The sequence below is a fragment of the Sander lucioperca genome, chromosome 14 (assembly GCF_008315115.2).
Source record: "Sander lucioperca isolate FBNREF2018 chromosome 14, SLUC_FBN_1.2, whole genome shotgun sequence".
Classification (NCBI taxonomy): Eukaryota; Metazoa; Chordata; class Actinopteri; order Perciformes; family Percidae; genus Sander; species Sander lucioperca.
Window position 1 is genome coordinate 7,411,443 of NC_050186.1, and position 27,333 is coordinate 7,438,775.

Here is a 27,333-nt window from a genome sequence, read left to right on the forward strand (position 1 = left end):
AATGCTCCAACCTTTCTATCACAACAAAGGCAAACAATTGATTTTTCCAGAATTATTTGTAAAGGTGGTATTGGTGGTGATTTTTTGACTAAAAATGCTCCACTTAAAAGACAAGACAGTTTAAATAGAGGCTTAATTATGAGTGGGTTTGTTGAATTAGGGGCATTTCCATCCAGCTGTTTTCATAGCAGGTTTAATTTGTCCACAAAACAAAACAAATGTGAGTGGAAATGACCTCATACATGAAGCATGTCACTGAAGAGGCTGGGAGCTTCCTGTAACTCATTTCTCCATGCTTCTTGTTTGAGCTTTACCTGGAGCTCTTTTAATTCACCGTCATCATTCTGTTGTGTCCTCTTCTGCGGCGATGGTTTCATGGCTCCACCAGCTGCTGATATTCACAGATTGGGGGTTGGTTGCAGCTTGCTCCTCCAGCTTCCGCTAAACATACAAGCTTGCATAGTTTTTAAGTACTAGAGAGTAGGATTAAGATTGCATAAAGGATTCCCAAACAGTTCACCAGGAACCTACAGACTGCATCAGATTGTAGGATTGGAGAGTGCACTTTCATATTGCTTGAAACTCAGACACACAAGAGGACTTCTACACTTTTCTCAGCAGTAAAATTGGCGCTGTCACACTGCACCTTCGGCCTCCTGTCAATGCCTGGATGCCATTGGACACACATCCTGCTCAACGTTCTATTTAGTTGAGTTTTGTCTGTGCAACCCTGGCCACATATCAGCGCAGTGTGTGAACGCAGGGCGAGGCTCCAGCACTTTGTGGTTCCACTGACTGACACACACATCACATAGATGTTCATCAGTTAACGAATCAACTCTCCACTAAAGTCGCTCATCATCATTGGCGTGTCCAGACTTTGACTGCACCGATTCATGCAGGGCTGGCATGAAGTACACACACACACACACACACACACACACACACTCAAACAGATAGCATTACATACATTCCTGTGTTTAAAAATGTAATGTATGGGGTGGCCAATCAGATTTCATGCCTCTGATGGCAGAACAGTTTGAAGCAGTTTTGTCATAAAAAGTCACCTCAGAGCACCAGGAAATGTACAGCACCTTAAAACGTCCCTGCGCCCAGCTGCTCACCCTGAGCGCTACAGGACCACTCGGTGGTCGTAGTCAGGAGCCCCGCGGCCAGTTTGACTCCTGACGTAGGGTCAGTGGGTCCCTGACGCCTGGATCCACCTCACTGTCTCTCACTGCATGCGCCCTAGTGTTTAAATGCATCGTTTGACAAAGTCAAAAAGGAAGTTGTGGAACTGGTCCATCTGGTCATATTTTGGAGTCTGTACCCTGCACACACAGCAGCAGAGCCATAGAGAAAGAAGAGTTGAGACACTCGTTGATCTCACTAGCGGGGTGATCACGTGGTTCATGTAAGCCTGTATAGTTCCAAACACAAGGCGCGCTGTCATGTTCTACTATGGGACTGACAGCAGCGATTGCGATATTGAATGGTAAATATAAATGAAAACACATACCCACTACTTCTTTGATTGTTATTGCATTATTGCATATTTGTAAATGTCTAACAGTTACTGTACTACAGTAACTGTTTTACATTTGGAGTGGTAGGGTGACAACTGAAAGCCAGAGTTTTACTACAACATTCACTATAAAAACACTATAAAAGGACAATTCAAAATGAGAACCCACTACAGATAATATATCTGTAGTATAATACTGGTCTGTAATAGAAAAATAGTTTTCTTAAAGGAAAATTCCGGTCAATTTCAACCCATAGCTCTGTTGTTTGTAAATGTGGAGTGCTGTCAGTAGCAAAAAAAACGAAACCAATCGGTGCTGCCTACACCGTGTTATCCCCCTGCTAGCGTTAGCACCCAACAGGCTTAAACAGGGCAAGTTTTAAACGTGTTTTTAGCCTCTAAACATGCTCTAAATGTCATTACAAGTGCCTCCCCATGTGCAGTGATTCCTTCAGAGGGAACACAGTGAATCTGACTGCAGGAGATGTGACAGAAAGGCATAAAAGTTGTGTTAATCCAACCAGAGCACATACCTCTGTTTATTTCCTGTTTTCCGGTCAAGTCCACACTAGTCGATTATCAAACTCATACAATCCAATATTCCAGTCAGATTTGCTGTGTTAAGAAGAGAGGAATACGGTGGGGAAAGGAGACAAAAAAGAATGAATTTGGCGCTAAGAAAGAGGAACAATTTAGTTAACCAGAAGTTCACACAAATGTTTAACAGAGACCAAATTAGTGTTTCAATTAAATTGGGGAAGAAATTAGTCACACTACTGTCTGTGTAATAAACATTTTAAAACTCATCATGGCTGATGATATTTTTTGTGTGGAATAATTTGTATTCATACATGTAATCCAACAGCCCTTTCAAGATGACCTTGAACTAAACAATAATAGTTAGCATTAAATAACTCCTGTATTGCTCCTCATGTTCCCGGAGGCCTGCAGTAGACCGTGGGACCCCTGTCTATCCCACCAGAGCTGTCTGCCGTTAGGTGTGCAGCAGTCGGATAACGTCTTAGCCTGCTCCGCTCTGTGCAGCCCCGAATCCCCCGATGATCCAACATAAACAAGCAGAACACAAGGATACAATCGTGGCAGATGATAAACATAAGTATATGCATCATAAAGGGCCTCTGATATAATATAGAGAGTTGACAATTCAAAGAGGTAGCTATTTAATCAATTTACCCTGGAGATACCTTCACAGCTGGTGAAGTCGAGCTAACAAACTAGTAGGCGATCGGTTGTCTACCAAGCTAAAAATATATATCATTTTGCTGTGCACATATACAAATAAAGATCAGTATATGCATCATAAAGGGCCTCTGATAAAATATAGACAGTTGACAATTCAAAATCAACTTACCTCAGAAGTTACTCGACGGCCAGCAATGGAAATGAATGATGTCCAACGCTGTAGAATGGATTGTTTGGAACTATGCGAGGCTGCATACCCCGGAAGTAGGCGGCAAAAAGCGTACAACGGAGTCCAATGGGAGTGTCTCCACTCTCTTTCTCTATCACTCTGCACAGCAGGCTACACAGGGCACACAGGGTGCGTAAAGTGACCAACAGTATCACATATCATACTGGATCAGGTGGACAAATCAAATGGTCTGGGAAAGCTTTAGAATAAAGATCCCTTTATAAAGGGAAGAATATGATGTGACCCTTGACCCCTAAAGTAGCACTAGGACTCTACAGCACATACTCCCTACTGCACTCCTCAGACACTTTGGTAGACTCGAGAAATGAATGTGTGTTTTTCCAGCTGCAGTTGCCATGTGCTGTCCCAAACACAGGGACCTGTGCATCAGAAGGGCCAAAACCAGGAGGGGGGGACTGCTGTCCAGGGTATAAAACCCATACAGAAACACAACATTATTTTCATTTCATTTTGTTCCTGATCTCAGAGTGTACACAGCCTGGTCCTGTGTCACCGCTGTACAGTTTGTATATTTATTCTCGCGCCTCACGAAGGGAGCGTCCGCTCATGTTTCAGTAGCAACGTGTGTTTATATCAATGCTGAATATATTAAAGCCAGGTTTGATGATATGAACATCTCATATGTAGGCAACATTGTTAGGATCTAAAGTTGAAATATTGCACCAAAATAAGTGATGAAAGGAATAAACAGAGATGTTCATGTCAGTATTTAGTACACAGTCAGGTGTTGGCTGCATGTCTGTCATTATACACATGCAATAAAGTCAAACTGGTTCTGAAGTGTCCTGATTATCCACTGTGTGTTCAGAGTCTGCAGCGTATCCCAGCATGCATTAGGCAAGAGGACAGGTGTCCTGTAGTATTCAGACTGTGAGGGGGAACTAAACATTTTTTCATCTGTTCTGTTATGTTTTAGAAATATGAGCACCAATTTAAAGACTAATGCAGAAACTAATGACATGTTTTCTAGACAACAGGAACTAGAAAGGGGAATGAAAATAAACTAGAAGAACGTGTTTTAACAATGTCTTAACTTCCAAAAAAAAAAATGTATTTGCCAAAAAGTCTTCAAAAAATGATTTGACTTTGAAAAATTACACTTTTTGGGAAAAAAAACTCTACATTTTCCAAAAATATCTTAACTTTCCAAAATAACTTGAGTTTCCAAAAATGTCTTAAGATTCCAAAAAGATGTCACATTCCGAAATATGACTTAACTTTACAAAAATGCCCTTATTTTCTTTAATTACTTTATTTTTGAAAAAGACATCTACAATATCGAAAAAAAATGTCTTCACTTTGCCAAAATGACTTCGAAATATGTTTTCACTTTCCATAAACGTCTTAAATTTCCATAAAATCACTTTATTTCTAAAAATGATCTCACACCCAAAAAATTTACTTTTCCATCAAAAACAGGGCCATGTTCTTTGAGAAACAGTGAACCAGTCTGATAGCATTGTGTAGCGTGGCGGCCATCAGCTGCGCCTGCTGGAAGTGTAACCACGGTAACATGAGCCTCAAACAGCGCCTCTAAAAACCTTTCTGTTATTCCCGTCTTCGGAGGAGGAGAGTTTTTCATGCCAGGCTCTACTGCTGAGCAGCTCCTGTCTTTCCATGTATAGTAATATGCATATAATAGTCAGAGGCCGGAGGAATGAACAGGAAAACTGAGAACTAGATTCCAGATTAAATTAACACTCGTATCAGACTTCACCACACCAAATGTTCTTGCATTCCATATTTCTTTTACATTTTCCAACCTTCATGCTATAACAGTGTTGATGATTCTTAACCTGAGCAAGGGCAAAAGGTGTGAAAATAAACCTTTACATGTAAAAATGCACTGTGTCTGGGTCACAGCTTCTTACAACCCCCCCAATAATCAAATTTGGCTAGTGCAATATCTAATAATAATTTCCTTTACATAAAGACATTTGCACCATAAGTTGATGCAGAAAAATTCACTAGAATGCAGGAAATGAAGTGTTGATGTGCTCAAAATTTCAATTTTGCTCAAAAGTGAAGACCCCCCGCCACACACACACACACACACACACACACACAGTCCATGTACATGTAGCATGATGGTGCCAGCTGAGCCGTGCATGGGGACACACTGTACAGCTCTATTTTTACCAGCAGCAGCAGCACAGACATGGCTGTGCTGTAAATCAATCCCTTCTCAGGATATCCTCTGTATGGAGGAGAATATGGCTCATGCATTTTTTAAATGCTGTTCAGGCTCTTTTTTAACTTTCTGCTTTTATCCTCCCTCGTCCTCTCCCAAAGGGCACAGGTCACTCATTAAGACTTTACTAAAAAGGCGGTAAAACATGCTCATATTTGTACATCCATCACAGATAGAGATGCCAATGTTATCATGCGTTGAGTTATTGCAGATTATAGTTCGTCAACTTTGGCTCCCAACGGACACACTTCTAGGCAAAATAACACAACGTATGTATTAAAGCTCCCCTCTCTCCACAACCATGCCAACATAAGTCTGGCATATTACAATTCATTTCATTCGGCTTCTGTGGAGTTATATATGTTTGGTATAAAACCTTCCTCTGTATAAGTTTATATCAAACACATTTAATAACGTCATTTGTATATCTCATTATAGAGTCCCATTGTTCTGGTGGTAGGGGTTTTCCCAGATCACATTCCCATTGGTTGCCCAAACAGTGTTAAACAGGAAAAGGACAAAATCATCCAGATGTTTCAATAGTTCAGAGGACAGTCCATCTCTCCTGGGAGTAGTGTTTGCACCAATATTAATGGCATCCCTCTTTTCATTTATGATGAAAAAAGAAGTTCATTTTTATTATCAGAATTCCTGTTCAGCTTCCACTGAAGCAGATTAGTCCTCTTCACACTGCTCTCAATTCCTACATTTCTAGACCTGCCTTGATTGAAAAACCCCAACAAACGTGTCAGCTTTGTCTCTGGATATTGCTTTCTGTTAAGGCCGACATGGTTTTCTTCTATAAAGAGCTGACATTCTCTCTCTCTCACACACACACACACACACACACACACACACACACAGTTGAGCCCGGTGTCATACAGGGTCCAGTGTTTCACATAATCTTATCCAATATCTCTTTTTGCATTTCTAAGTCAGCTCTCCAGTATAGGAGGCTTGATATGAGCTCCAGTTTGGCAGTGGAAGTTTAGAGTAATCATAGTCCGATAAATCATTATTTGATTGGTAGTATCTGAATTTGATGAGATTATGGGGCTTGTGAGATGTCCTGTTATATGTGTTGGGGACTTTAACTGCTGACTCTTATGTCATATTCACTATCTTCAGATCTGTACAGTGCAGGGACTCACTGTTCGTTTAAAACCAAAGAAATGCACCGTTATAACGATTGTAGGCCATCCAGAAGACATTCAGTGTCTTTGTAAAATAAATAAAACATTATGAATCCAAAAGCCACATAATCTCCAATATCTCCGAGTAGCTTTAAGCTAGCCTCATTCTGTATTTTAGCATGATAGCTAATACCAGGGCGTTTCCAAAAAGGGATTTGGTGCAATACTGACCTTTCCAGAAACTTTTTTAATCCAGCCTGAAATGTCTGGGACTTTTCAGAGACTTTGCACAATAATTCCAGAACGATACCAGTTATGTAGCCATTGTTTTGTATGAAAAAGGATCTTTTATTGTTAGCCGCCGCCATCTTGGCTCTGACTGCCTTGACTAATGACTGTGTCGACCAATCACCTGCAGTTATGTCAGGAGACTGAGCTTGCTTAGCCAATAGATATCCCTAACCCGATTCAAACAGGATGGCCTTGTATGTGTATGTAGGCAGACCCATGCAGGCCACATGAAGTCTGGATGTGGAAATGAGAGCCATTTGGCCTCATGGTGTTGAACAGAAAAGGCATTGGACATCACACAACTAACTTCCTAGATAAAAGCATATGGACTTTTCTGGTAAAAAATGTGAGTAGTTCTATATATGTTTTAGAGTTTATTTTGTTCCCCTGATTGCAAAGACTTGGGACATTCCCATTTGCAGTGAGAAACGGGCATTCCACTAAAGAATATAAAACCTTAGAATATTAATCCCCACCATCCCTGTCCACATAGAGCTACTCCATACTGTGAGAAACTGTTGTTTCTCCTTCATGTCATTTATTAAATAAGAACATATTTCAGGAAGCCATAGGCTCCTTACACACTGCTTCTACTAATGACAACAGCCAGAAGAAAAAGAAAGAAAAGGCCAGATCACAGAGTGGGCAGAGCTTCAGCCCAACCAGCCACCAGCTTCCTGTCCGAGTGTGAAGGAACAGGGCGAGAGCACCGGTCCGGACCTATACAGGCCGTCGGTCAATGCTCCCACACACTATCCCCCCCACACTGCTCCCACTAGGCCAAGCCAGACGAACCCCACTGTCCGGGAGTCCGATGTCAAAGATGTTTGTTCAGAAGATAAAGTGAAACCCGCGCGGCCGGTCCCAGTGGCAGCGTGAGCTTTAAGAGGCGCGAGCAGCCAGAATGAGGCTTAAATGCAGAGCCCTGATTGGATGATGAGCAGCAGCTGTGCTGATTGCACCGGTGCCTCAGGTGAGAGTAGGCCATGCCCCCTGACCTGGATTCTGACAGACAGAAGAACACAAGATGGGGGGGGGGGAAACTAGACTTTTTTTTTTTTTTTTTACAACTTTATTTGCATATGTTCACAAATATCACGTGATACAAACAATTGTAGAACAGTTCGGCATCGTACTTCAAAAAATATATATAAATAAGGTTATTTCCTTTCAATGAGCATTACAACCTTACATAGTGATGACATAACGAAGAAAGAAAGAAAGAAACGTACTTAAATACACAGTAAGAAAAGAAGGGAGTAAACATTTTTTAAATTAAATATATACAGAAAAAAATAATTGAAAGGTAGGCTATATTATCACATTTTCTTAAAGGTGCCATGGCATGAAAATGTCACTTTATGAGGTTTTTTAACATTAATATGAGTTCCCCCAGCCTGCCTATGGTCCCCCAGTGGCTAGAAATGGTGATAGGTGTAAACCGAGCCCTGGGTATCCTGCTCTGCCTTTGAGAAAATGAAAGCTCAGATGAGCCGATCTGGAATCTTCCCTTTATGATGTCATAAGAGGGAAAGGTTACCTCCCCTTTCTCTGCTTTGCCCGCCCAGAGAATTTGGCCCACCCATGAGAGAGAGACATCATGGCTTTCAAACGAGCAAAGTGGCAGTTGGTCAAGGCCACACCCCACCCTCCACCTTGCCCCCCCCCCCCTCCTCCTCAATAGCATTTAAAGCTACAGACACAGAAATGGTACATCCTAAGGAAAGCTCATTGTGGGACTGGCTCTAGTGGCTGTAATTCTGGACCAAGGCTGAATTTCAGGAAAGAGACTTCAGATACAGTATTAAAGGACCACTAAGGCCTATATAAAAGAGACTTCAGATACAGTATTAGGGGACCACTAAGGCCTATATAAAAGAGACTTCAGATACAGTATTAGGGGACCACTAAGGTCTATATAAAAGAGACTTCAGATACAGTATTAGGGGACCACTAAGGCCTATATAAAAGAGACTTCAGATACAGTATTAGGGGACCACTAAGGCCTATATAAGAGACTTCAGATACAGTATTAGGGGACCACTAAGGCCTATATAAAAGAGACTTCAGATACAGTATTAGGGGACCACTAAGGCCTATATAAAAGAGACTTCGGATACAGTATTAGGGGACCACTAAGGCCAGTATTAGGGGACCACTGAGGCCTATATAAAAGAGACTTCAGATACAGTATTAGGGGACCACTAAGGCCTATATAAAAGAGACTTCAGATACAGTATTAGGGGACCACTAAGGTCTATATAAAAGAGACTTCAGATACAGTATTAGGGGACCACTAAGGCCTATATAAAAGAGACTTCAGATACAGTATTAGGGGACCACTAAGGTCTATATAAAGAGACTTCAGATACAGTATTAGGGGACCACTAAGGTCTATATAAAGAAACTTCAGATACAGTATTATCATACAGGGTCCAGTGTTTCACATAATCTTATCCAATATCTCTTTTTGCATTTCTAAGTCAGCTCTCCAGTATAGGAGGCTTGATATGAGCTCCAGTTTGGCAGTGGAAGTTTAGAGTAATCATAGTCCGATAAATCATTATTTGATTGGTAGTATCTGAATTTGATGAGATTATGGGGCTTGTGAGATGTCCTGTTATATGTGTTGGGGACTTTAACTGCTGACTCTTATGTCATATTCACTATCTTCAGATCTGTACAGTGCAGGGACTCACTGTTCGTTTAAAACCAAAGAAATGCACCGTTATAACGATTGTAGGCCATCCAGAAGACATTCAGTGTCTTTGTAAAATAAATAAAACATTATGAATCCAAAAGCCACATAATCTCCAATATCTCCGAGTAGCTTTAAGCTAGCCTCATTCTGTATTTTAGCATGATAGCTAATACCAGGGCGTTTCCAAAAAGGGATTTGGTGCAATACTGACCTTTCCAGAAACTTTTTTAATCCAGCCTGAAATGTCTGGGACTTTTCAGAGACTTTGCACAATAATTCCAGAACGATACCAGTTATGTAGCCATTGTTTTGTATGAAAAAGGATCTTTTATTGTTAGCCGCCGCCATCTTGGCTCTGACTGCCTTGACTAATGACTGTGTCGACCAATCACCTGCAGTTATGTCAGGAGACTGAGCTTGCTTAGCCAATAGATATCCCTAACCCGATTCAAACAGGATGGCCTTGTATGTGTATGTAGGCAGACCCATGCAGGCCACATGAAGTCTGGATGTGGAAATGAGAGCCATTTGGCCTCATGGTGTTGAACAGAAAAGGCATTGGACATCACACAACTAACTTCCTAGATAAAAGCATATGGACTTTTCTGGTAAAAAATGTGAGTAGTTCTATATATGTTTTAGAGTTTATTTTGTTCCCCTGATTGCAAAGACTTGGGACATTCCCATTTGCAGTGAGAAACGGGCATTCCACTAAAGAATATAAAACCTTAGAATATTAATCCCCACCATCCCTGTCCACATAGAGCTACTCCATACTGTGAGAAACTGTTGTTTCTCCTTCATGTCATTTATTAAATAAGAACATATTTCAGGAAGCCATAGGCTCCTTACACACTGCTTCTACTAATGACAACAGCCAGAAGAAAAAGAAAGAAAAGGCCAGATCACAGAGTGGGCAGAGCTTCAGCCCAACCAGCCACCAGCTTCCTGTCCGAGTGTGAAGGAACAGGGCGAGAGCACCGGTCCGGACCTATACAGGCCGTCGGTCAATGCTCCCACACACTATCCCCCCCCACACTGCTCCCACTAGGCCAAGCCAGACGAACCCCACTGTCCGGGAGTCCGATGTCAAAGATGTTTGTTCAGAAGATAAAGTGAAACCCGCGCGGCCGGTCCCAGTGGCAGCGTGAGCTTTAAGAGGCGCGAGCAGCCAGAATGAGGCTTAAATGCAGAGCCCTGATTAGATGATGAGCAGCAGCTGTGCTGATTGCACCGGTGCCTCAGGTGAGAGTAGGCCATGCCCCCTGACCTGGATTCTGACAGACAGAAGAACACAAGATGGGGGGGGGGGAAACTAGACTACAACTTTATTTGCATATGTTCACAAATATCACGTGATACAAACAATTGTAGAACAGTTCGGCATCGTACTTCAAAAAATATATATAAATAAGGTTATTTCCTTTCAATGAGCATTACAACCTTACATAGTGATGACATAACATAAGTAAACTTATGAAGAAACGTACTTAAATACACAGTAAGAAAAGAAGGGAGTAAACATTTTTTAAATTAAATATATACAGAAAAAAATAATTGAAAGGTAGGCTATATTATCACATTTTCTTAAAGGTGCCATGGCATGAAAATGTCACTTTATGAGGTTTTTTAACATTAATATGAGTTCCCCCAGCCTGCCTATGGTCCCCCAGTGGCTAGAAATGGTGATAGGTGTAAACCGAGCCCTGGGTATCCTGCTCTGCCTTTGAGAAAATGAAAGCTCAGATGAGCCGATCTGGAATCTTCCCTTTATGATGTCATAAGAGGGAAAGGTTACCTCCCCTTTCTCTGCTTTGCCCGCCCAGAGAATTTGGCCCACCCATGAGAGAGAGACATCATGGCTTTCAAACGAGCAAAGTGGCAGTTGGTCAAGGCCACACCCCACCCCTCCACCTTGCTCCCCCAAAGCATTTAAAGCTACAGACACAGAAATGGTACATCCTAAGGAAAGCTCATTGTGGGACTGGCTCTAGGGCTGTAATTCTGGACCAAGGCTGATTTCAGAAAGAGACTTCAGATACAGTATTAAAGGGGACCACTAAGGCCTATATAAAAGAGACTTCAGATACAGTATTAGGGGACCACTAAGGCCTATATAAAAGAGACTTCAGATACAGTATTAGGGGACCACTAAGGCCTATATAAAAGAGACTTCAGATACAGTATTAGGGGACCACTAAGGTCTATATAAAAGAGACTTCAGATACAGTATTAGGGGACCACTAAGGCCTATATAAGAGACTTCAGATACAGTATTAGGGGACCACTAAGGCCTATATAAAAGAGACTTCAGATACAGTATTAGGGGACCACTAAGGCCTATATAAAAGAGACTTCGGATACAGTATTAGGGGACCACTAAGGCCAGTATTAGGGGACCACTGAGGCCTATATAAAAGAGACTTCAGATACAGTATTAGGGGACCACTAAGGTCTATATAAAAGAGACTTCAGATACAGTATTAGGGGACCACTAAGGCCTATATAAAAGCATCCAAAAAGCAGCATGTCATAGGACCTTTAAAAAGAATCTTGTAGTAGGGAAAACTAGACATAACAGTGTAGGCCTATTCCACACTGACATAGTAAAGAGCGATGATGGCTTGGAGCCCTTCTGGTGAACCACTACAAAGACATTAGCAACACAGCTTAGGTGGTTTAGGATTCATCTGTTGGTGGCTCTAGTGGAAGAGTCATTAGCATTCATCCTTTGGAGACTAATGTCTGAATCAATCCAACATGTTGCATTAGCGTGGCTAAAATCACCTTCATATTTATATTAGGGCTGTCAGCGTTAACGCATTAATCGCAATGCGATTAAGGGCCGGATTAAAAAGAATTTTAATTGCATTAATCGCATGCCGGCATTTATTAATTTATTTTACACTTCACTCGGCTTTGCGTCCTGCCTAACAGGCTACTATTTTGACCCTTTGCAGCACTGTTACTTATCATCAAGCTGCCACTTCCTCCTAACACATCCTGCTGCTGCAGGCTGCAGGCATGATGGAGAAACACAGCAGCAATAACTCTGAATGGAGCTTTTTATTTTCTAAAACTCCCGGACGGCTCGTAGACAAGTCGAAAGCCATATGCACGTTGTGTAAAGCCGAATTAAAATATCACCGAAGCACGTCAAGCTTGAGCTACCACCTACGGAGCTAAGCATAGTAGTACAGTTAACGTGATGCTCGGGGGAGGGGGGGGCGGGGGAGAGATGAATGTTCGGAAATAAGAGGTTGCTGTGGCCCACCGTACAGGTTAGTTTGACCAGCGGGCAGCAGCGGTGGCCGGAGCAGGCAGCAGCAGCTGCGGCGGCCGGAGCGAGCAGCTGCAGCGGCCGTAGCGGGCGATCACAGGGGGACATCCTCAGCGGTGAAACGCGAACAGGGGCTGGAGTATAACCTAGCTAGGTGGAAAGCTAACGCTAGCCGGCCACCTGTTCCATCAATCCTGCTTGCAAGTGTCCGCTCATTAGACAAAAACTGGACTACATCCAACTTCAACGAAACTCCCAACGCGAGTTCAGAGACTGCTGTGTTTTTGTTGTTATGGAAACAACAGTGTACCGGACTATCCAGCCTGTTTCTCTGTCGCCAGGTAAGAGTGGAGATGGGCTGTGTTAACACGGACTTGTGCAGAAATCAGCTGCTCATTAACCGGTGATCACTGGACGTCAGTGAGTAATCAACATTATTTAGGAGTTACTGCACACTATATTGACTCAAGTAAGGTTAGGGATTTTTAGATTTTTAGTTAGGTACTTTGTGCAATAATGACAGATTCACACATTTTTCTTTTGTTTACAGTAAATAAATAATTACAAATCTTAAAATCAAGTTCATAAAGTAACTTGCTTTGCTTTCATTTGATTCCCAATCAAGATACACTGGTAAAAATTGCTTTTGATTGTTAATAGGTGCTTTCCGACCGGATAGTACTTGTACTTTTTAGAGGAAAAGTACACTTCTAAGCAGTTCTAAGAACTACTCTCCCCCAAAATCTTTTTTTCCGTTTGCATTCCCACTGGCCAAGTGGCCATAGGGACTGGTAGGAGGGGTAAGGGAGTGACGCAAGCACGGCAACGGTCTTTATAGCATCATCACTAGACCTTAGCGCCACATACAACAACAACAAATGATGCTAATACTTGTGCACTTTTCCTATATTAAATGCACGTCCATTCTCGTAGTAATTCACGTAATGTTTTGCTCAACACAGACGGGGCTTTATTATACTCGGAACAGACCCCGCCTCTGCCTGCAGCGCTGTGTATGTGTGTGTATGTGTGTGTGACTGTGTGTGTGTGTGTGTGTGTGTGTGTGACGGCCGGCGAGCCGCAGGACACGCTTGTGGAGTTTAACTCCATAAGGACAGTTAACCACAGGTTCCCGTTAATCTTATGATGGACATGTGTTGTGATATTTAAACAAACTATCAGTCAACGGCGAAATAAAAGCCTCTTATTTACGAGAGCGATCTGAGAGACCTCCAGCTTACAGCGAGGTGTCTGAGCATGACTGGCCGAGCGACGAGCTAGAGGCCGGGGCATGCACTTGCTGGCTGTCGCCTCACTTCATGGAGCTTCTCAACTCCGAAAACTTTGAAGCAAATTGTCAATTCGGCATCAATTTTCGCAAGACTGCCTATATTCGAAATCTAAACAGTTCATTTCTCGCCTAAACGTTGTCAGAAGTGAATTTAGTGATGAATAAGATGGTGAAAATTGTTAAAAATGTCCCGTTGTTGGTTGTTGCTCTGTTTGCAAGTTTCCGAGTTGGCAGTGGGCGTGAATTATAAGTTCGACCAATCAAGTACACCTAGGAAAAGGGAAAAGGGAAAAGACCCTGCTCTGAAGTAGGAGCTAAAAAAGTACCCTACTGAGGCCAGAGGAACTTAAAAATCCCCAAATTTTTCCTGTCGGAAAACGACGAAAAAAGTGTTCTAGGAACGTTTAGTTCTAAGAACTGTAAAAATCCCTCTGGTCGGAAAGCCCCTTATATGTACTTAAAAACTGTTCTGAAATGCAAAATAATGAAGAATTTTAATCATGTGCTAAAATATGCGATTAATCATGATTAACTATAGAACTTCAGTGATTAATCGTGATTAAAAAAATGAATCGTTTGACAGCCCTAATTTATATACAAGGTTATTCTTTATAGTAAACACTGTTCTACTGTAACTTGAAACTGCATCTCTTTTTTCTATTTCAGGTGATTTCTTTTATTTTTTCAGACAGTGAATTTTCTGAATGCCATTCTCATGACAGATGTGCATACTGGCCAAGAGGAACAGAGAGTCCCACCTCTCACTACACGGACTGGAGGCCAGGGGTCAGAGGTCACAGCACCTCCCGTTGAGGAGTCAGAGACACGAGAATAAAAACAAGAGATGCCATTGTGTGTCAACACAGCTGATACAGTCCTCTGTATGTGTCCAGTCAACAGCCATGCACATTCAGCCCCAAAAGCACGTTCCAAACATCTGACATGGTCCTGAAACAGGACTTGTGTTTGAATCAGATGTATATATGCATTACTGAGGCAGGAGAGAAATGAGGTCATCGCTGGTTGATGTCAGCGTGTCCGTGTTCCAGAAGCGCTGACATTCCCAGCATGCCGTTCCATGCGGCCGGCTATAAATTTAGCAGGAGGTGTGAGCTGGATACATGCACCATCAAACTTCAACTTCAAATCACACAGAACAGCGCAGATCTGATGCCGGCTCAGGGCCCAGCAGGAACCAAACCATGTCTCACTTTACTGACTGAGTTGAGAACAAAGATGGCTGTCAATGCTTTTGGCAAATACTTCACAGTTCAGAGGGAGATTTCACAAGAAGGTACTGACCAAAGTTCCACTGTGGATACTTTTCCTCAAGCCCTATCATCAGAACAAATGTTTTATTGTTCTACGACTATATGTTTTCTTTCAAGTTCCATTATTACTTGCATACGGTATGAAAGGATTATTTGCAGGGAACATCAACATCTTTAACTTTATCTTTATTACTAACTTTAATCAATATTGTTATATTATCAATGAATCCAATGACGTGTGACGGTGTCTCTGCGAGTTCTCTGAACCCAGAGAATCTGCTGAAGAAAGTGGAGCCTGAAGAGTGTGTTATTTTCATCAGGAGTTGGTAGAGACCAAACCAGAGCTAAAACATGAGTGAACATAGGACTTAAATCCAGCGAGCGAACACAAACACGACTCTGTGGAGCTGGATCATCTTCTCAGCTGAAGTGCTTTCTTCTGATTATCTTTCATGCTTACATGGCAGCTTACAGTTCTGCTATGTGACAAAACCTGAAAACTAGAATACATGTCATTCTGTGATTGATTATGTGCAGTTTTAAAAACTAAACTTAATTTATAGAAATAATTCCCTGGGAAAAGAGCAGCATGACTTCAAAAACATTTGACCTTTGTGTGGAAGGAGGCAGCTGTGTGCTAACATGTTAGCCAGAACAACTTTAGAAGGTGATCATTTGTCACTGTTGTGTTATCAGCATGTTTGCTGCCCCCCCTAGTGGTGAGAAAATCTCTTAAATCGCTCCCCAACCTCATTACTTTGTTTTCTTCTTTTTTTTGGCAAATCACAATCACTATCAAATCCCACAATGCTTTGGAAGAAGAGTCACTTGCGTCCCATATGAAGTTTAATAGGAGGGAACTCTGTGTTCAGTGTGAGAACAATCAGGATTCACCAACAAATCACATGTGTTACATGTCTTATTGTAACCCTATTTTGCAATACATTTACCGGATAAGAAAATAAAACCTTTGTGAGTGATGTCACGTGTTATGATCCTGTACATACATGTCTTATTGGAGCGAGCACTAAGAGTAATGTGTTCCTAGAGAAAGCAGTGGGTCTTCCTCTCTCTCTCTCTCTCTCTCTCTCTCTCTCTCTCTGTATGCGTGTTGGATGCTGTTCTATTTTGAGCTAAGACAGCCCCTCAGACATCCAGCAGCAGATTCATGACTCTGGGAGTGACAGTATAAAGGAGCAGAGTTGCCTGCAGCATCTCTCACAGATTCTACACAGCATTACCCCTGTAAGCTACAGCCGTTCACCTCTGCACGCTTTAGGATAGGACTATCGCCATCTGCAAAAGGGACAAACTGTGGACAAGAGAATAACTCATCAGAGGCTTCTTTGTCTTTTTTTTCTGTGTGTGCAGGAAGTTTGAAGCAAGTTTGAAGATGTCGAATGAGAGGAACCCTGAGGTGGTGAGCTGCGAAGCCTCCATCATGAAGAACGTGTGGGAGATCCGAGCGAGAGAGTACGACCAGAAGTTGCAGCAGGAGCACGAACGAAGAGAGAAGAGCGCTCTGTCCTCGTAAGGACACAAACTCTGTCTGTCTGTGTGTCTGCAAGTCCTTAACACGGCTTGGGCTTTAGGAAATCTTAGATAGATAGATAAATAGATTTTTATTGATCCCAAAAAAATGGGAAATTCTGGTGTCTCTACATCAACATTTTTCAAGATTGTCTTGGAATTTTGCCTTCTTTGGATAGTAGCCACTCGTAGTAGAGCAACAGGAAATGTGGTGAGAGATTGCTCAGACCCCAAACATTTTTAGCATTTTTAACATTTTTTTTTTTTATAATTTATTTATTTTATTGAATATCTTCAGCAGCAGGATAAGATTGAACATGATACTGACCTTTCTACATTCCTGAGGTATCAACCCAGGTCTCTTTTTACTGACCTGCAGAGAGAAATACATGCCAGTCAGGAAACTTAGATTCACTCATCTGAATTTACAGAGCTGACTGTACTAGAACAATAAAGACCATAATCCAAATCAGAATCGAGTATGTGCGCACATATAAGGAATTTGACTGAGTTTTTTGTTGCTCTCAATGTACATACAGAGAAATAGACATTCTAGTCTCCCTGCATCCCCTCATAAAAAATACATTCATAAATAAATCACAGAATCTCTTCTACTTCAGCCATCTGTCGACTCACCACTCTGCAAGATTTTGGTCAAATCTTATATGTCCTTATTAGGTCAAACAATTCAACTCTCTGATGGACTGTTCTTTATCTGCCAACATCAGGCTTCCAAGCCAAAAAAAAGACAAGCAGGCAAAACTCCAAAAAGACATGTAACATGTAACAGGATATCAAAAGCAAGACAGGCAGGGAAATGAAAGTGTCTTGTGAGGGAAATTTGATCCATCCACATAAAGGTCAGCAATTAACCCGGACACCAGAGATCAGACTGAGCTACATACTAGAAGAGATTATGTATCACGACTCTTGTGCCTTGTTATTTCACAGCTGAACAGATTTACTGAGAGGTGTAATAAATAGCCGGATAAACGGACAACTAACTTTTTTACAGTTTGCACAGAGTGGAGTTACATAACAGCAAAGACCAGGTTTAGTTGTGGAGTTCTGTTCATAAATATGAATTCAGTTTACTCTCTAGATTAAATACACATAAAATATAAAAATATTATTAAGGATTCACAAATGTATTTCAGGATTTATATATAAATGACTCCACATGAATATTTTTCAATGCACACACACATTCTTATTGTTGTATGTAACACAAATCCACGTGTAAAAAATAAGGTTCTCAAATGTATTTCTGATGATATATACAGTCATGTGAACAAATTAGGACACCCATGCTAAAGTTGACTAAAAAGAGGAATAAAAAAAATCATCTTTTAGAAATTGATCTTAATGCCTTAATTAAAAAAATGAGGAAAAATCCAATCTTTAAGGACATCAGTTTTCTTTGTGAATGAATAATGTATCGTAAATAAATAAATGTTCTTCCTTAAAATACAGAGGGCATAAGTCAGTACACCCCTATGTTAAATTCCCATAGAGGCAGGCAGACTTTTATTTTTAAAGGCCAGTTATTTCATGGATCCAGGATACTATGCATCCTGATAAAGTTCCCTTGGCTTTTGGAATTAAAATAGCCCCACATCATCACATACCCTTCACTATACCTAGAGATTGGCATGGTTTTATTTCAGTTAGCCTAATAGCTGGTTTGATTTGCATTGAGAGATGATTTTATGGAAAGTACCCCATGCCAATCTCTAGGTATGGTGAAGGGTATGTGATGATGTGGGGCTATTTTAATTCCAAAGGCCAAGGGAACTTTATCAGGATGCATAGTATCCTGGATCCATGAAATAACTGGCCTTTAAAAATAAAAATCTTCTCTATGGTAATTTAACATAGGGGTGTACTGACTTATGCCCCCTGTATTTTAAGGAAGAACATTTATTTATTTACGATACATTATTCATTCACAAAGAAAATTGGTGTCCTTAGGTTGGATTTTTCCTCATTTTTTTAATTAAGGCATTAAGATCAATTTCCAAAAGATGATTTTTTTTACAATAACCTAAAATGTCTAACCTTAACCCACTAAGCATGGCTATTGAACTGGCAGCAGAACAGTGCCATTTTTTTGTATACTCAGAAAGAGTGTGCTGTTATTGTCAGTCAGTATTGTACTGTAGTATCATTGCACCATCACTCAGAAACATTAGCCCCCCCCTACACACAGAGTGTCGCCACAGGTCGAAATATAAACAGTACAGTCACACATACTGCTGCCCTCCCACCTTTGGACTTCCTCTGTGCATATTAATACATCATACATACTGTACTGTAGCCCTTTTTGCTCTACTGTACAGCTGTTACACAACACAGCATCACAAAGTGTGAGGGGGAGGACAACATTAGCTTCTGATAGCCATCACTGACCACAATATCTTTCCCCTGTTAGCAGCATGGTCTAAAGACGGCGATGTAGGTCAATCATTTTGGACAACAGGCAGGCATGTAACACTTGAAACAAAAGCATTTTTAGTGCAAGAATGAGGTTGCCATTAAATATATTTTGAGTTTCCAGGAAGTTAAAGTACACATTTTTTCTGTTGTTAAGAGACATTGTTGTTGTTGTATGTACTCGTATTGTCTGTTGGCATTTTTACCTTTTTTCTTATATTGTTATTATATTATATCATATTATTATCTTATTTTTTCCACAGTATTAACCAGGATTGGGAAAATCGTTTGGCTGCTAGACAGGGACATTACAAAAGGGTGGAGAGGAAACCTAAACCTGCTGACAATCAGACCGACAGCAACAATGTCTGGAAGAGCAAGCTACCACAGGCTGCTCCTACTCTTCCTCGTGGTAAAGGTTCAGGTCCAATCGGAAGACCAGGAGGCCAAAGCAGAGGCTTCTCCACTCCAGCCCCCAACTCCAAGGACAAAAAGGGGCAGGACAATGATTTTAAAAGGCTACAATTACTCATGTTTATCAGCCAGACTCAACCTTCTGCTATGGTGTGGGGGAAATCATGGAAGTACAACAAATGCTTGCCATTACCAGCAGAGGGCGATGAAGCTAGATCAAACTGGGGCCAGTGCTGGATGTTTGCTACCCAGCAGCCTCACACTGAAGCAGACACCCCTTGGCTAAATGGACCCAACCCCAACTTGATGGATGCTGACAGCCTCCATCTCTGGAAGAAACCTGACTACCGGATGGTGGAATCACAAGACCTAGACTTAAGTATTCCCACTGAGGAGTGGCAGATGTCCTGGAGAAAATCAGGCAAAAACAAGATGGAGGATGCATCTTCCATAAATGGAAATGTCGCAAAATTTGGATTCTTCACCTCACTGGTGGAGACCCAGCACCAAAATGAAGCCTTGTCCTCATCAGAGTGGAGCGAGTCATGGAAATCCACCAAGCCAGCAAGTCAGCAGGATCCCTTTTCTGTTTCAAATGATGGTCTAATGAATGAGTATATTGCTGAAAAGCAGGATAATGATAGAGGGATGAGCTCCGAGTGGGAAGAATGTTGGAGGCTTGTCAACCACCATGGCTGCAACGAATCCAAGTTGCCTCAAAAATCTCACAATCCAGAGTGGGCCGATTCATGGAAAGCAGCCATGGTGGTCTTCAACAACCACAAGAATTCAGATCCCTCTCTAAGGCAAGATAACAGTGGTACCTATGAGGATCACAGCCAGCTGAGAGAGTCACATCTCCACAAAGTCATGCTTGTGTCTCGTGAGCAGAAACATAGAGATCTGTACGTCCAGCTCTGCAAAGAATTTAATGCTCTGTCTGAGTGGAGCAAGTCTTGGCAGGTGACCAAAAACAATTCAAAACCATGTGAAGAAATAGAGAAAGTCCTGAAGAACTTGCCACCAAGGATGGAGACTGCTTTGGAGACTCAAAAGGTGGAGAACAACACAAAGGAGCATTATTCAACATTGGAGAAAGCAGACTCATGCTATGAGCAACTGAAACATGATGTGATCTATCACCCAAAGAAAGAATTTGCTCAATCTAAGCTGCGCCATCTGAAACACCTGGAAAATGTTATGTCTGCCACAGAATGGATTAACTCCTGGAAGACACTGAAACACAGAATGAGAATGGAGAGAAGAAGAATGAGGCCTGACCCTTCGAGGCCTTTCAGGGGATCTGAGCAGGGAGGAGACATGAAGCCCAATACCTCAGAGTGGAAAGACTCGTGGAAATTCACCTCTCAGCCCTTGCGCCAGGAGCCAGAGCCTTGGCAGCAGGGTTGGTCCTCCACGCCCCAAATCCGAGTAGATCATGCTAGGGTTCAGAACCACTTTGCGCCTGTGGAACACCCTAAGAATGGGCCAACCGTGGAGCGCATTTGGGGAGAATCATGGAGGTTCTCGAGGCGCCAGCACCAATCAGAACCTGGGCAGGGAAGGGCCCAAACCAGCCAAGCAAGTTCAAGTGTGGCTTCCCACCATCCTGGTGTTTTACAGGCACAGAGAAGGTATGCTAGGTCAGTTAATGATTGGCAGGTGGCCTGGATGGTCTCAGAAACTCAGTTCCACCATGACAGACCCTCCTTAACCCAGTGGAGGGAAGCCTGGAGGTGGTCTGTCTTTCACACAGAGCACTGGACTGAGCAAGTGGCTAGAGAGAATGACGTGGATGTGTTAATGGAGATTCAACCTAAGAGAGAGAAGATTTCCTTGCAGAGAGCCAAAGCTAAAATGAGCCGGTCTTTTGACAACCAGATGTTCAGGGAAAGATATCCTGAGAAACAGTGGGAGGCTTCATGGAGAGCTGGGTCACTTCTGAGCCATCAAAATAGTCATTATGGATCTTCAGGGATACCTGGAAAAAGCTTGAGCGGCATTACTCAGCAGCAACATACCACTGACAATGAGCATGGATCTAAGTGGGGAAGGTCGTTCAGGATCGCCAACCCCATGCCCCACATGGAGCAACCCTGGGTGGAGTCCTCTCCTAACCAATGTCACTATACAGTAATGTGGTCAAGAGGAAAGAACATACAGAACAACATCAACAAAAACTTAAGCAACAACCCCGCAACCCTCAAGCTATGGGAAAATTCCCATCGGTTCCTGCAGGGGGCCAGTGCACAGATCAAAGACAAAACGTCTAAGGCACCTGTTGACCCCAGGGTGATTATCCCAAACCTGGCCAAATCAAGGAAGCATTTGTACTCTAACACTGAGAAGGAGAAACAATCAGAGAAGAAGTGGGCAGGATGCCACCTGTTGGGTAAAACTCAACCACGTCCCAAGAGAGGCCGTGCTTCCGGAAAGACACTTAAGATGGAGGACAAAACCGCAGAAAAGTTCTTTGAGGAGTGGGTAGAATCTTGGAGGCTCTCAGTCCGGCCTGGTGGTCTGAAAAAGCAGATGCCTGTCAAATCGTTCTCAGGTTGGGATGAGTCATGGAAGTGCCTCATTCCACCATACCCGCCGATCAACGGCCCCAAGGCCAAATAGAAGGCACGGCTCAGTCAACTGTCAGCTCAGTCAAAACTTGCCACACATAAACCATGTTAATTAATAAAAATATTTGAATAATTTACCACTGGCAGTTTTCCTTTTTTCTAAAAATGTTTATTTTGGAGCAGCGCATGGTGTAGATTTGATTTGAGAAGTGGTGGGGACATAAATTTGGCAGGGGATCCTCCCACAGAAAATATTCCATTGGATTCCCAGCAATTCTACACGATATAAAAAGACTATATAGTACACAAAAAAAGATTATCAGAAATTATCAGTACGATCCCAGCTCTGTACAGCAGCTTTAAATCAACAAGATTACTTTGTTTACCTCAACATGGCCCCATGTCTATGTCTTTTTTCCCCTCCCATATTAATACATGCACCCACAAGTTCATGTGTATGACCCAATACATGTCTCTGCCCCTCACTGATACACACACATTGTCTACATATTTCCTTGAGATCCAGTTTGTCCTTCATGTTTCTATGTAGATGGCAGCCTGCAACATGCTTTAGATGTTCTTGTGACAGTTGATCTGCGTTTCTTAAAGCACTAAAGCTCCTTTCTGCTTCTCTGGGTGACACTGGTACTACTAGCAGCCTGACCAAGGCCTCTACCTGCTTACATAATAAATAGCGATGAGAGTTCAAGTGGCCTCTGTGTCCGCCCTCAAGTGAAGAAGTACAGGGATTATGATCAATAAAGTACATCATTTTCCATTTGTAGTGTGTTATTGTGAGCATGCTGGCCATGATAGCTCCAGACCCATCCTGATTTGTGATGTAATAAATTCCCATCAAAGCTCTGGCCCACCTTCAACCTGAGCAGTCTAATCAGCCAGAAGAACTGAAAAAAACCTGTGTGGCTGTTCAGAAGAACACTTGTGGTAATTAGGAGCAAAACCAAACAGTGGTATAGTTTGACTGGAGAAGTTTCGATATCACATGGTTATTTCGGTAGATACCTTATAAAGGTACTGAGGAGCGATACCCAGCCCTGTACACTGTAAACTGTACAGGGTTAGCTTAGCTTGACAATGGGTCCTAACTAAATGGGGCAAGTTAGAACAAATATCTAAGAAACCCAGACAGAAAACTGAGCGTTGTGGATATTTTGATACGGATTTTAATATTTCTGTTTTACAAGTGGACAGTCTGGTGTGATGAAGAGGCTAAAGAAAAGGTCAAAGTCACCAAAACCTAAGTTTAGTTATTCTGAACATTTGAAATGTAGCATTTAAGTATTTTACAGTAAATTAAACACTAATGGTGCAGCTCTGTATTGTGCCACTTTATTTCTACCAAAAATGTTTAGTGCTGGTCAAGGGGTACTTAGATGAAAAAATACTCCAAAGGGGTACATTACTGAAAGATATTTAAGAACCACTGCCATAGAGGACCATGTTTTTTATGTATTTCATTATAAACTATGGATTTACTTTATGGATTAAGAATTAGGAAAAGGGAAAGGACAGGGGATTACAAGTTAAAGTAATCAGGAATCATTGGGTGGGGACCATACATTTCCATATTAAATGTCAAGAGAACATGAAGCTGTGAACAAGATATATGCACCAACAGGCAGATGGACATTGTCATTATTGGCAAAAGCAACAGGGTGATTAAGAAAAATGCCCTGTAGCTCAACACAATCGAGAGTCAGTTGTGTGAGGCTGACATGTTACGATGAAATATTTGTATTTTAATCAAATGCAAAAGGGGACTAGTCCCCAGCTTTTAATTAGTCTTAGAACAAATAGTGTCTCACTCACTCACACTCTCTCTCTCTCTTTCTCACACACTCACACACACACACACACACAAGACTTGACTAAGGCAAAAACAGACAGAATCATAGAGTTCATATATCAGTGTCAGAATTAGCGAAATAACCATTTAAAACAACAGAATATACAATTAAGTGTTTCAAAGTACATACATACATATATATATATATATATATATATATATATATATATATATATATGTATATATATATATATATATATATATATATATATATATATATATGTATATATATATATATATATATATATATTTAATCAAACAGAAATGCTTCAAATCATTTAGGGACATTACAGGCTTTTGGAGGCTTGCAGCTTTTCTTCCAAAGTTTCTTTAGAAATCAGTATGAGGCAGCACATGTTCACAGTCAGTGAGAGAAGCCAAGAATGGGATTCATCATGAACGCCAAACTAACTCAACTAAAATACTGTGCATCTTCAAAAACCATGTACAGGGGAACTAACTGCATGATCAGATTCACCACACTTTGTAGCTACAGTAGCATAATGCCAATGGGATGTTAATTAGCTAGCAGGCTAGCTACTAGCTACCTGTAGAAGTCGACACCACTAAGACATATGCTGTTGTGAGTGTGACATATATCCTCTTTCAGGAAACACTGCGTGCTATATTTAAAGTCACAAATCTATACTGAGCACTACGCTAACGTGCTGCCATTAAAGCCCGACGACACAAGGCTGCTGTGTAAAGAACTTTCTAAGCAATTTGCTAATGCGTGGCATCTGAACATGTTGAAGCAAGGCTGGCTTTGAGTGGCATTTCCTGGGTAGAATGGCGGGAAAATCAAACACAACACCAAATATCCAAATTCAGGCGTCCTTAGACAGGTGCAGGTTTTGGGCGGACAACACAGTTCACACTCCTGTTTGTCGTTGGTCAGTGGGGGGTATGGGGGGGGCAGGACCTTCTGTCACAGTAAATTATATCATCTCTGATGCATATGCACACACACAAGAGTAGAAGAAAACCACGTCACTATAAAACAGAATTCAGAAATCAATAAAAACGGTTATGTACTGTACATTTTATTACTGGTGGGACTGGCAAGTGAAAAGACACCTGTATCAACCACTGGGGTCAGCGCAGCCAAACACACTTCATTACGTCACGTTGTTGAAATAAAGACGTCAGTCAACAAAGTAGCTTTAATGCTAGCGTGCAGGGCAAATAATACAAGGCTGATTAGTTCATGTTCACTAACTTATTTTAGGTTGAAGCTCTTATTCTTCTACCATTGTGAGTTGCATAAGCAGAGCAGCATGTCTGACAGCTAATGCAGTATTAAATGCAGTAGAAGGTCCTGATTCAGTAGTGAGGGGAGATTGGCTCGGGACAGAGAGGAGCACCTCAGTACGTATTTACAGGTTTTAGTCAAATGTTTCCCACCTCCTCCGAAGGTCCTCCACCTTCTTTTTTTGGGGTGTAGCTGGCTTGGCCATAGTCAGCAGATCCCCAAAAGGATCCTGAGTCTTCTGGCTGTCCCCCTCAGCATGAAGTGGCTTTGCCAGAATGTTCACAGCGTGACTGGGGACAGACGGGGAGTCCGCTAGACTGGACAGAGTGTGATTGCTGGCAGAGAAGTGAGGCATGGAGGGGGCTGAGGGGGGGAAGGCTGGCTGCAGCAGTCCATAGTTGGGTGGCAGAGTGGAACTGCCTGGCGAATGCTGTCTGTAGAGCCCTGGTAGTGTAGAATAAGACTGTGTGTGGTAAGAGCCTGGTGCAGGCCCGTAGACCACACTGAAAGGATTGCCACTTACAGTCGGTGAGTAACGCATCTGAGGGGAAGTGTGCTGCAGAGACTGAGCAAAAGGGTTGAGTGACATGTGGGGATGATGCAGTGGGAAGGGAGGCAGGCCCTGAGGGTAAGACCTGGGGGCTAGTGTTGGTCTGCAGGAAGATGACGACAGGCCAATATCTAGCCCGTCACTCAATGAAGTGGAGCAGCTGGCTGCTGAGCTGTTGAGGGGGTCCAGAAGGCTGATCAGATCTAGACTGTCCTCAGCCGCCCTGCTGGGCTTCAGCAGCTCTCCGTCTGTGCTCATGCTCAGGGCTTGCCTAAACTCCTGTCCCCCTGATGTAGTCCCTCCGTCAGCTGTGCCGGCTGTTTTAGAGCGGGACTGGACCGCCGGGGGGGCTAGCACAGTACCAAGCTCGGGCGTCTTCCTTCCGTGGGGACGCGGAATGGTGATGTTCCCGGAGGCGGAAGGGTCCAAAGAGTCCAAAGGGTCGGGGCCCGGGCCAGAGCTTTCCCGGCTCGGAGAGTGGGAAGGCTGGACAGGCGGAGGTCTGTCGCAGGCAGGAGGCACACAAACCGACGCTCTGGCGCTCTGGTCCTGGCCGCCACTCCACAGCTTGTTGTAAGGGTTGGACAGCTTGAGGCCTGGAAGTGTTCGGGAGTGTTCACTGACACTCAGGTCCATCCGCTGCAAACACAGGACATCATTCAGACCTTAAAGGAGCACACCAGTGGGTCTTCACCATCAGACCAGTAAATCCTTTGAGTTTACAACTCATATTACTGACAACCACTTCCTAATTCATGTGTTCTTCCTACCATTTCCTCAAGTCCAGGGGCCCACTCATATATCAAAATCAACCCACAGACTTGATCCCAACAATATATTATAATAATATAATAATAATATAATCAACATTAGGGCTGCAGCTATCGATTATTTTAGTAATCGAGTATTCTACCGATTATTCCATTGATTAATCGAGTAATCGGATAAGAAATGCTTTTGTTTTGAAGAGCAATAATATACAATAGTTTGGTTTAATTTTCGGAAAAAGCTACATTTTTATAGCCTACATTACTTACAATATCATCTCTCAAAAAACTAAACATATTAAGTGCATTGTTTTTAAAGAAAACATTTTCTGAAATGCAATAACAACCTCAAACTAAGGCACACATTAAACATCCAATAATACATGAACATTACCTTAAGTTTCAACCTGAGACTGATCTGTATATAGGCCTATATGTAAATATTAGTTATACTCAACCTATTTTCATTTATATATTTGATTACAGTGCTACACAGCTCTGTTACACTCATGCTAGTAGATCGTTGATCAGCTGTTTCTCCGTGAAAAGAAAGAGAGAGAGAAAATGGTGCGCAACAATCAGCTGTTTTTCCGAAGGGATAGTCAACAAGTCGGCTCTTTAGATCAGATTGTGGTCACCACTACGTATTTTCTTGTCTTTGTTTTTGGTAGTCGTTGTGTTTGGTGTAGTTTCATCGTCCATACCACTCTGTGATTTACTTTAGTCGGGTCCTCTTCGTGGAATGGATGATTAAGTTAGACTCAATGTTTTCTGTTGAGATGCTGAAGCATTGACGTCGTGCTATTATTGTGGT

General features: G+C 42.1%; 2 protein-coding genes across 7 annotated transcripts in view; one reads left to right on the forward strand and one right to left on the reverse strand.

Moving 5' to 3' along the window:
• Window positions 1-13,764: 13,764 nt before the first annotated feature.
• Window positions 13,765-27,333, reverse strand: part of dennd1a (DENN/MADD domain containing 1A) — a 38,459-nt gene continuing 24,890 nt past the window's right edge. For 5 of the 6 annotated variants that reach the window (XM_035991416.1, XM_035991415.1, XM_035991417.1 and 2 more), the window contains one exon: window positions 24,639-26,391. In XM_035991416.1, the coding sequence (XP_035847309.1) occupies window positions 25,336-26,391 (1,056 nt within the window). In that variant the 3' untranslated portion in view covers window positions 24,639-25,335. Of the gene's footprint in view, window positions 13,776-24,638; window positions 26,392-27,333 lie in introns of those variants that run through there. The other variant, XR_004895003.1, reaches the window with a different exon arrangement.
• On the forward strand, window positions 16,277-22,220 carry LOC116038183. The gene is made up of 3 exons (XM_031282403.1): window positions 16,277-16,381; window positions 16,508-16,666; window positions 19,363-22,220. The coding sequence occupies exons 2-3, from the start codon at window positions 16,530-16,532 to the stop codon at window positions 22,133-22,135; spliced, it is 2,910 nt and encodes a 969-aa protein (XP_031138263.1). The 5' UTR covers window positions 16,277-16,381; window positions 16,508-16,529; the 3' UTR covers window positions 22,136-22,220.

What these genes read in the sequence shown, in the direction of transcription:
- LOC116038183 (XM_031282403.1), top strand. Translation starts at nt 16,530, where the DNA reads ATGTCGAATGAGAGGAACCCTGAGGTGGTGAGCTGCGAAGCCTCCATC. An exon ending in GAGAAGAGCGCTCTGTCCTC is followed by an intron (nt 16,667 to 19,362) that starts GTAAGGACACAA and finishes TTTTTTCCACAG; the next exon opens with TATTAACCAGGATTGGGAAA.